We start from the raw sequence: 10,801 nt of genomic DNA, 5'->3' as shown, positions 1-10,801 counted from the left end.
GGGGGAGGGGTTACAAAAGACAGCGAAAGGCAGGCAAGGGAGCATCCTTTCCCACTGCCAGACGCCACCATGGAATGGACGAGGTGGTGTAACATGATGTGACGGACAAACCCCCAAGGGATGGTGTGATGAGACACAGAGAGAGAGAGGCACGGAGGGAGGCACTATCTCTCTCTCTCTCACACACACACACACTCGCTCTCAGAGGGGGGGGGGGGAGCAACACTCTCACCCGCTTGCCCTACATGCACTTAGTAGCGACCGCAGGGGGGGTAGCGGTGGTGCTTGGAGGGCTTGATGTAGGTGGTGGTGGTGGTGTAGCAGGGACCAGCGACAGGGTAGCCGGTGGTGTAGGTGACCGGGGCCGGGCTGGTGTAGACGACAGTCGGCGGGGGGGCCGGGTAGCGGGAGGTGGTCACGACAACCGGCGGCGGGGCGGGGTACGCATGGACCGGAGCGCCGTACACCGGCGGCGGGGGGGCACCAACCGGCTGGAAGCCAACAGTCGGGGGGTAGCCGGTACCGGGAGGGGGAGCGTAGCCGGCACCCGGGGGGTAGCCGTGGCCGTGGGGGTAGCCATGGGGAGGAGGGTAGTTGGGGTACATGGTGGACGAGCTGGAGGGGGGGGGGGGGGAGGGGAGAGACGGGGGCGCTGAAGAGGGGGAAGTTGATGCGATCGGGGCAAGCTGTCGAACCATCGACCACGACACGCCCCCGCCGGTGTTTCTTTTATAGGACTCCGCGCTTGGGCCAGCCGCTTGGGGCTCTGTGCGTCAGGGGGCAGGGACGGGGGGGCGCGCAAGCAGGCAAGCCCACTCAGGAGGCCGCCGGGCCTGGGAGGTCCTCCGCCCGGGCGCGGACCCATCTGGTTTCGATTCCTTTCCGCCCGCCCCGGCCCCCGCCCCCGCCCCCGGCCCTCGCTCCCGCCCCCGCCCCCGCCCCTTGCCGAAGCACACTCGCAGCAACCGATGCCGAAATGGGGGTGACGCTCCTGGTGGGGGAATCCCCCTGTCAATCAGGGCGCCCGGACCCGGGCTCGGGGGCACGCACACGCACGCCCTCACGCAAGCATGTCCACACGCCCACTCGCGCACATGGGAGCGTACTAATATGTGCTGTGACCGAGAGGCTGGCAGCCTTCCAGGGAACCGGACTGCCGACATCCAACTCCTGAAGGGGAAACTTCACCGCGCGCCCAAGCGCTCGCGTGAGAGACAGCACCCTTTCCCGCGGCCCGACCAACACGGGCAGTCCGAACCGGGGAGAGGGGGGGGGGTACCCCTGATGAGCCGGCAAACGAGGCGGCGAGGGCACACGACCGGGGCACGATCATCGCACAACGCGCCTTCCAGGCGGGTCCCGGTGAAGCCCCATACCCTGGGGGCGCATTCCTGAGAGCCTCGAAAAATTGTGCCCCTACCGCGAAGGAGCTTGCGCCGCCGGGGGACGCCCAGCCAACACTCGGTCAAAGAGGAGGCACGGTGCGTGTGCATGTGTGTGTGTGTGTGTATGTGCCTTCTTTGTACGTAAAACCAGCTCCCACGCAGGCTCCGCACCCTTTCATCGGTGCGCGCTTTTCGGGACACACTCACCTATGGGGATCTGTAAACAGCGCATGCACCCAGGGCGGTTCCCCCCCCCCCCCGGGGGGCGGGAGGGGGACAACATGCGCCACCGCGTCCGCAAACATCCCCGGACCCGAAGACGCACTAATATCACCAAACCGGCAGGGATGTAACTCGTCCCTGCCCAGGGGCGGGCCTCCCGGCCTTCCTCCGACGCCCGGAGGCCCCTGCGCTCCCTGTGGCAGCCTCCACCTGCTCTGGGTTAGTGGCCAATTGCATTACCACTCGCCTGGCTCCGGAGGAAGTTGCCGGGGCGGCGGGGGGAGGGGGGGGGGGGGGACGCTCGGGCCCGGCGCCTCGCGCCAGCGCCGGGAACCGGTCACACATTTGTGAGAACACACCTCGCGCGCCCTCTCTCTCTCTCTCTCACACATGTCCTGGCCAATGCTGGGGACACATCGATGCGCCCGAAAATTGGCCCAGGTCCGCCTCGCCCGCGGCCTCGCGCGCCCCATCCCACTGGCTACGGGGCTGTTGTCTGGACGGGCAACCGGTTGCCGAGTCTCAGGGAGAGATCAAGGGGGCCGGGCGTGGGCCGGGGGCCGACCGTGGCCCTCTCACGCTGACCCCAGGCCTCGACTTCCCTGCCTGCGCGCGCCCCCCCCCATTGGGCAAGGGGGCTGGCCACAAGATCGCCAACAACCCTGCTCCAACACCAATTGCCCGAATGGGAGCATGGTCATGCGATGTCACATGTGATTGGCCTGGCGCGAGTTCCCACACTTTTTCCTGTCGCGCCGCCAAAAGACAACACGAGGGACAAACCGCAAACAAAAGCAACACACGCCCCCCGGTGCCATGTTGCCTCTTTGTGCCGGAATGTGCGGCCGCCCGGGGGACACGGCGCCAGTTCCTGGCCCGATGCAAGGCACAAGTGGCGCCCGACGCAAACAACCGGGAGGCGGGCTGCCGGGAGTCAGCACCCGGACCGAGGGGCTGGTGTCGTTGTCGGAAAATAGCCGGAGAAAGGGCCAGACCCAGCGGAGAGCAGCCGCATGTGCCTGCGTCATGTCCCCGCCCCTCCTGCCGTGCGAGCGCGTGCGCGCGCGCGCGCGCTGCCATGTTTGTGACATTTTCCCATGCCCCACGAAGACGAAGGCAAATGTGAGAGTTTTATTCCTGAGTCGAAGTCGCAGATCTTTGGCCGAGGAGGCACACATGAGAAGCGTCTTATCAGGAGAAGTGGGCGAGAAGAGAGGAAGCGACAGCGAAAGGGGGAGGGGGGGGGGGAGAAGACCTCTCAAGGGGTCGAGAAATCACAAGGACGGGCCTATATGCGCATGCGCGCACAGGCACGATCGACAGGACATCGTCCGGGGGAAAGGGTTCACAAGAAGGGCGACTGGCGTGTCTGTGCGTCGTGCGTGCATGTGTGGCGCGGAGAGGAAAGAAGCAAAGGAGGGGGAGGGGAGGGGAGAGGGGAGACGGGGCAAAGAAGGGCAATGCTGCTCCTGCGCTTGCTTGCAGATATGCACATACACGCCGACCCACGCAGCGCAGATCAACACACGCACGCCGCACGTGGTCGCTCCTGCCGTCGCATGAGAGAGAGAGAGAGGGGGGGGGGGAAGGGGGGAGGGGGAGGGAGGGAAGGAAGGACCCCCCGATGTCAAACATCACTGTCCGTCGAATCAGAGGTGGCATCCTCGAAATCCGCATCACCATCGAGGTCACCGAGCGAGGAGGAGGAAATGCCGCCATCGAAGGAGTCGGCCATGTCGCTGGGGATATCGGACGTCAAGCTGGCCATCGTGGAGCCGGCGCCGGCGGGGGAGTGCACACGCGGGCGGCGATCGGGCGAGAGGGCCGACGCGGCGTCCAAGTGCGACAGGGAGGATGCCGAGCAGCCGGTCGAGGGGTGGCGGGCCACGGTGGCCACGCCCGAGGCGCCGGCCGCATCCAGGTCCCCCTCATCGCCGGAGGTGACACTGGTGGTGCCGCCGCCGCCGCCGCCGTTGTGGGACACCGGCCCGCGGTCGCTGCCGGCTCCGGTGCCGGTGACGACCGCCCCCGGACCCGAAGCAGGGCCGCAGGCCACACACCGGGCGGCCCCGCCATCCGAGGTGCTGCCATCGCGATAGAGAGTGCCGCACTTGCAGGCCACGCTGCTGGCATCATCCGCCAGGGGGAGTGGGCGCCGGCGAGCTGGGGGGAAGGGATGCGGCGAGGGGGGGGCCTGACTGGATGTCCGCCGGTGGTTATCCTCCGATGCGAGAGTCCGATAATCGGGGTCTGAAAGAAGAGCACACGTCTCCAGGGACGTGTCGGTCAAGGCGGCGGCCGACAGGGCCGACGACTTGTAGGAGCCCGCCAAGGATGTGGTCTCGTTGGAGGAATTGTGCTGCGACGAGGCGATGCTGAGGCGTCGGATCACCCGGACCTTGAGATCCTCCATGTCCTCGAGAATGGCCTGGGCATCGGCGCCGCTGGCGGTCTCCATCGTCCGGGCGATGGTCTGAGTAATGTTTTCGAAGAGATTGTACTTGTTCTTCGGAGAAAGCGGGAAGAACCCGGAGAATGTCAATCTACCGCTTGAGTGGAGGAAGGGGAGGGAGGGGGGAGGGAGGGGGGAAGGAGGGGGGAGGGAGAAGGAGGGAGAAGGAGGGATAAGGAGGGGGAGAGGATGCGCAGTCGTGTTGCTGCCCAGTCGCCATCACGGTCGCGGCCCCAATCAGCCAATTCCCCCCTTTCAAGCGAAGGGTGAGAGAACCACACGCCCACAGACGTTCTCCCATGTCCTTCCGCACAAGGTTGGCGGGGGTGGAGGAGAGGCGACGCCCCTTTGGAGGGCGCGTCATCTCAGGGAGATGTCTCCACCTCGGGAGAGGTGATCCCGGGAGGGAGACCGTCGAAACCGCATGTCGAGGAAGAGATGACAAGGGGGATCGGCACCCTCCCGGCTGATGGGCTGGCATGGTGTAGCGACAGAGTGACGGTGTGACTCGATGATGGCTGGGCAGCGGCAACAACCTGGCCAGGAGAGAAGCAGGCAGAGGCGCAGTGGGTCTTGTGAGAAATGCATATCACAACTGGCGCGTGTGTGTGTGTGTGTGTGTGTGTGTGTGTGTGTGTGTGTGTGTGTGTGTGCGTGTACAGGCGTCACTCTTCGCCGGACAACAGGAGGGGGATATGAGGAAAGACGGAAAGAGAGAGAGAGAGAGAGGAGAGGAGAGGGAAGAGGAGAGGGAAGCAAGTCAACCGCAGGATCATTTGCCCGAGCAGTCGGCACAGCACAGCAAAAGTCCGAAAGGGACCTGGCCATCAGCCAGAGGCCGACAACTAAACAGGCGGGCACGCACAACCGGGCACTCTCAGCATACTCCCCATATGGAGGAGGAAAGATCGCGTGCGTGTGCTCGCGCCCTCTCTCTCTCTCCAACTATCTCTCACTTTCTCTCTCTCTCTGTCTTCCTCTTTTTTTCTCTCTGCGAGGCCAGCGGGGATAGGTACATCGCATTCTGGCACCCAGGCACATAGCAGGAGCCAGGGGCTGCAGCAGAAGACATCGTTCGCACATGGCCAGAATTCAACACGATGTCTCGCCGAGCAGGCTCTGCATATGATGCCACGGATGCTTGCGCTCAGACACACAATGCGCCCGCCCACACTTACACATAAATAACGCAATGTGGCCGCACATTGGCACACAGGAAAGCAAACGCCCACTTGACGCTTGCGATCATTTCAACATGCATATGTGCCTGCAGACACAGACGCAGACACACGCACACGCACACACGCACACACGCACACACGCACACACGCACGCACGCACATACATACATACTCACACGTCCACAGGCCAAGTGACTACAATCTCGCGGGACGACAGGAAGACGACGAAAGGTGATACGAAGGTCATGCGGAAAAGAGGAAAGAGGCAGATGGGGGGAGGAGGGGAAGGAGGGGAAGGAGGAAACCCAACAAAGGAAGATGGAGGAAGAAGAGAAAACTTTGGAAAGGGAGGGAAAAGAGAAACCAGCAGCCACGCAGAACCGCCGCCCTCCCTTCCCCCTGAGAGGGAGGACGACGGGAGGGAAGTGGGCAAAAACGTGTGGCACCGGTGGGGAGAGAGAGAGAGGGGGGGGGAGAGAGAGAGAGAAAGAAGGAGACCGGGGGAAAATACATACCATCACCTCTTCACTGAAGGTCTCACCGAAGAAACGCTGAAGCTTCTTCAACTTCTTCTGACGCGCCTGGCGCGCACGAGCCGGATCCACCGGCGAGGAGACATCCGCAGTGGCGACGGCAGCCGCGGCTGACGATGAATCCTCCAGCTCGAGATCGGCAATGCGCTTGAAGAAGTCATCCAGCTCACTGTCATCCTGATTGTCCACCAGGAAGGCCAGTGCCCGGATGGACTTGGAATTGCGCACTTCCAGCGGATCGGACGGGTGGATGAGCAGCGAACTTGACAGATCCCCGCTGGAGGAGGAGTCCTGCAGGAAGGCCATCTGATCGGCGGGGAAGTCATCGGTCGGTCCTTCCCCCGGAGCGGGGGGATGATGCCCAAAGACGCTGGCCAACTTACGCAGGCGCTTCTGCTGGGCGCGGCGCTCCTCCGGCGACATGTGCGGCCGAGGGATGATCTGCTGGGACTCCAGTAGCTGTCGGTTGAGGCGCTCCCCGAGGAACTCCTGGAGCTTGGACAGCTTGCGCAGGCGGTACTCCTTGCGCTGGTACGGATCATCATCCTCCTCGTCCGAGGACACGGTGGCCATGAGCAGGGCCCCGGCATCGATGTCATCAATGCCAGCCCCACCGGCCGAGGCAGACCCCCCGGCAGTGCCACCGATGCCGGAGCCGAGCCCCTGCGTGGTGCTGAAGAAGGTGCTCCGCCGGGAAGACAGGAAGTCCGAGGCCAGGGGCTCCGGCGAGGGGAGCGTCGCCAGCCCGCCGATGGTGGTCACGCCGGATCCGACAATGATCGACGAGGGGGCCCGGGTCATGGTGCCTGGTGGAGCAAGGTAGCCAAGTTGCTGTGAGGAAGACGACGACAACAGCTGGCCACCGGCCGGGGCCGCCAGTCCCGAGGCGAGGGAAGTGGGCGAGCCGGTGTGCTGGCCCGTGCCGGTGACCGGCGGAAGGCCCATGGCCACCGGGGTGCCACCCATCGAGGAGGAGCCCCCAGCCGGGGAATCACACAAACCAACTTGCGCATGGCCAAGGATGTCTGGTCCAGGCGAATTCCCCCCGCGCAGGGTTCCAGCCGAAGCCGAGTGGTGCATCGACAAGGAGGTGGTCGAGCCGAAGTAGGTGGCCGGGTTGCTGCCATCCACCCCGGCCGGGATCATCCCAGACGCCGAAATGGCAATCGACTCGTGTGTCAGCGTCCGGCCCAGGGGGTCGGTGTTGCGACGAACGTTCCTGCCATTGTAGGACAAAAGCACATGACCGAGAGCAGGACGCCGCAAGAAGGGGAGCAATCGTGAGACCAGCAACAAGGGGAGGGGTCAGGAAGGGCACCAACCAAGGGCTGTGGAGACAAGAGGAGGAAGAGGAAGAGGAAGAGGAGGGAAAAAAGCGCGGAGGCCCCGGCAAGGGAGGCAGACGGCATGGGGAAAGAGAACGAACATGGCCAGGGGCGGCGGCGAGCCGGGGCATGATTCGGTGGAGGCGGCACGGCCAAGGCTCCCGAGGGGCGATGGGCCGCGATGGTGAGAGGGATGATGGCCATCGGTGCTTCCGGCGCCGGCGGCGGTGACCGTGGAGGCTGGCTGCTGCTGAGCAGCGAGAGCCGCAGCGGTGGCCGTTTCCAGGAGGAACTCCTCGCCAATGGGATTGCCAAGAACGCGGTTCAACTTGCGCGAGCGCTTCATGAGGATGCGCCGCTCCTCGGAGGTGAGGATGTTCGACGTGGGTGCCGGGGCCAAGATGTCGCGTGGTCCGAGGACATTTTGCCCCCGGCCGCCGGAGCCGCCGCCGGAGCCGGAGCCGCCCGCAGCACCGCCCTCCTCGGCAAAGAGGCCAAACTGGCCGAGGTAGCGCGTGGACGAGGCCCCGGCCTTGGACTGTTGGTGGTGCGATGTGCCCAGCGGATCCGTGGAGTCCTGGTCCTCGCGGGAAAGATCCACCGCGGCAAAGTTTTCCGGCCGGTGGATCTTCTGGTCGGCCAGCGCATGCGAGGGGAGCTTGTCGCCGAAGAAGTCCTGGAGTTTCTCCGCCCGGCGCATCTTGATGAATCGGTCGCCGGAAGCGCTGCCAGCACCACCGCCAGCACCGCCAGCACCGCCGGCCAGCGACGGATGGGCATTCAGCTCGTGGCTCGAGTGGCTGTAGGACATCTGCAAATCGTAGGGACCAAAGCCGGAAGCCGGCCGCAGGGCCCCCGGCCCGGCGCGCTGGCCCATGATCGGCGTGTTGGCAATGCCATTCAGCAGGTCATCGAAGCTGTCCACCGACAGGGAGCTGGTGATGCCCCAGCCGAGGTTGAGTCCCGAGCCTGGGGCCCCGCTGCCGCTGCCGCCCCCGGAGGGCGTCGGCCGGACGCCCATGCTAAGGCTGACCGAACGGGCCGAGCCATTGGTGACACTCTTGCCGCCCTCCGCCAGGCGAAGGGTCGAATTGAGGTTGGGACCGGCGGCCCCGGAGGTGGCCTCCCCCCCGGAGCCGGAGGCCGTGCCAGATGCAGCGGCAGCAGCGGTGGCGGCCGGCGCAGCACCGACACCGGTGCCGGCCATGGCGATGGAAGCGCTGGAGGAGGAGGCCGTCACCTGGGACCCGTCATCCAACGACAGGCTGGACCCGGACCCGAGCAGCGGCAGAGCCGAGGAACTGGCAAAGTGCGTGGCCGCCACGCGGCCCGAACTGGAGGGCGACAAGAGGGCCGAGGAAGAGCGCCCGGCCGCATCGAGCATGCCGCCGGCATTCGGTCCAGCCGAGTAACGCATGGGCGAGATGTTGACAATCGAATCGAGCATCGGCTGGTCCCCGAAGAACTTCCGCAGCCGACGGATCAGCTGGATCTGCTGCTGGCGCTTCTGCACCAGGACGCGCTGGCGCTCCAGGAAGTACAACCGAGGGAAGGGAGCCTCGGGCCAGTACCGGCGGAGGACAATCGAGAGGATTTGCTCCGGCGACTCGTTGTACACTGGTGCCACGGGGGGGAGGCTGTTGGCGGCGCTGGCCCGGGCATCGGGGGCCGGCTTGGGAGCGGGGATTTTCTTCCAAGAGACCGACCACGAGTCCTCGGCACGCAGGAGGCTGGCAAAGTGCTCGCCGATGTTCTCCACGTAGGCCTGCTGATAGGAAGTGGGATCTTTGCCAGGGAGAGCAGCAAGAGGGAGGGAGCAGTGTCAGTGGGAGGCATGTGGCAAGGCAGAACCGGTGACCGTGGGGGGGGGGAGGGGGGGGGGGGGGGGGGGGGGGGGGGGGGGGGGGGGGGAGGAACCGGCAGAGGCATGCAGAGCAACAGGGACGCACCCCGACGAATGCGTCGCTCGAGATCCCGGTAGAACCGGCTTCGAATGTACTGCGGGAGGAGCACATCACGGATGACCGAGAACATGCGGGCTTGGGCATTGTGGAAGCCATCGGCCCGGGGAGGCGAGGAGGTGGTGAAGGGAGCCGAAATGGTGGCCCTGTGATGGACAAGGCGCGCAAGGGAGGCGAGGAGAGCCAAGGATGCATGGTTAGGGCCATGGGGTAGCTGGGACAAGTGCGACCCACCGCATGGGCGGGTGCGAGGCCATGGGGGTCCCGCTCCCGGGAGAGAAGGGAGCACAGGCGAGAACCGGAAGAGCACGTACAGGGCATTCGAATGGATATTCAAGCGGAGCGGCCCCTCGGGGTCGATGTAATGGGCCTGAATCCAGGCGGCCATCTTGACCAGGCGGCCGACTTGCAGATCGCGGGCATCCTGCGCGCGTGCCAGGAACTGGAAGGCCTCGGTGTCCATCCAGAAGAGCACCGGCTCCAGGCAGTACTGGAACTCGCAGAACTCGGCGAACGAGCGCAAGAAGGCCCGGTTGCGCAGGGCATTGTAGAGCTCCTGATCATCGAAGAAGAGGTTGGCCAGGACCGCATGATTGGGGCTGGCCGGCGTGGCGGCCGAGGAAGGAGTCGCGGCCGCGGCGCCGGCGGCAGGCACGACCGAGGGAGCCACCGGAGCGGCGCCGGTCGAGGGGGGGCCCTGCTCGACGTGGGTCTCCAGCTCAATGGCCAGGATGGAAGGCGAGTCCTCCTCCAGCAGACTGCCAAGGGAGGAGCCGGCCGAGAGAACGGTAGCCGGGGCGGCCGCGGCCGCCGGCGGGAGGGGGCCATTCTCGACCAGGTCATAGTCCTTGAGGTTGGTGGACATGGCGGCATTGGAGCCCAGTTGGAAGAGCAGCTGCGAGCCTCGCCGGGCGGCGGGATTGAAGTTGGCCGGTGGCTGGTCCGAGGACTCGGTGGTCATGGAAGAGGTGGTCACGGTCGAGGAGGCGGTGGAGGTGGTGGTGTCATCGGTTTCCGAGGTGGGGGACTCCTCGCCAGAAGGGGGAACATCCTTGTCGATGGAGAGCCCGGTGGCGGCGGCGCTGGTGCTGGCGCTGGCGCTGGCCGCCATCGTGGTCGTCATCGACGACGCCGACGACGACGACGACGACACGACTGCCGTGGTCGGTGGGGCATCCTTGCAGGGGGCCATCATGGCCGCGGTGGACACCCGAGCGACGCCCAGGGCTCCGGGGCTGGTGGCATCGAGCGAGGTCAGCGGGATCGGGACCACTCGGAGGATGGACCCGTTGGACAGGACATGACCAGCCAGATCGGCAAACTGCAACGGGACGAGGGCCTCATCCAGCAGAGCCGAGCAGGAGAAGGAGGGGATGTTCCTATTTTGTCCGTCAGAAAAAAGGTCAAGAGTAAGGGGATCGCGGAGGAAGGCGAGTGTATGCGCGTGTGTGAGTGTGAGTGTGTGTGTGTGAGTGAGTGAAAAGAAAAGTGGGCTGGCACACAAGCAGTGCGGCCGGGGAGGGGATGGGAAGTGAGCGGGTGATTCGGGATCCGTACGGAAAGTGCTTGATGAAGGCCTCGGCAATGATGTCCGACAGACGCTCGATGGTGGAATCCGGACGGACGGACACCGTGACGAAAGACTCATGCAGGAAGGCCTTGATGGTGAGAGGGGGGATGCTCTCCAAGCTAAAGCCCGGGGGAAGCTGACAGGAGCGAAGGTCGAAGGGGTCAGGGGGAGG

General features: G+C 65.2%; 2 protein-coding genes across 2 annotated transcripts in view; both read right to left on the bottom strand.

Moving 5' to 3' along the window:
• Positions 1-251: 251 nt before the first annotated feature.
• On the bottom strand, positions 252-605 carry H696_00452 (hypothetical protein; the record flags this gene model as incomplete). The annotated part of the gene is made up of 1 exon (XM_009494307.1): positions 252-605. One exon carries the CDS (start codon positions 603-605, stop codon positions 252-254), a length of 354 nt encoding a protein of 117 aa, XP_009492582.1.
• A 2,579-nt stretch (positions 606-3,184) lies between these two features.
• Positions 3,185-10,801, bottom strand: part of H696_00451 (hypothetical protein) — a gene marked incomplete at its 5' end in the record, with an annotated part of 8,642 nt that continues 1,025 nt past the window's right edge. The window contains 6 exons of the mRNA XM_009494306.1: positions 3,185-4,113; positions 5,756-6,992; positions 7,200-8,883; positions 9,048-9,205; positions 9,374-10,438; positions 10,617-10,765. Of these exons, the coding sequence (XP_009492581.1) occupies positions 3,235-4,113; positions 5,756-6,992; positions 7,200-8,883; positions 9,048-9,205; positions 9,374-10,438; positions 10,617-10,765 (5,172 nt within the window). The 3' untranslated portion in view covers positions 3,185-3,234. The remainder of the gene's footprint in view (positions 4,114-5,755; positions 6,993-7,199; positions 8,884-9,047; positions 9,206-9,373; positions 10,439-10,616; positions 10,766-10,801) is intronic.

Source organism: Fonticula alba (assembly GCF_000388065.1).
Source record: "Fonticula alba strain ATCC 38817 unplaced genomic scaffold supercont2.1, whole genome shotgun sequence".
Classification (NCBI taxonomy): Eukaryota; order Rotosphaerida; family Fonticulaceae; genus Fonticula; species Fonticula alba.
This window is presented reverse-complemented; position numbering and strand designations above follow the sequence as displayed.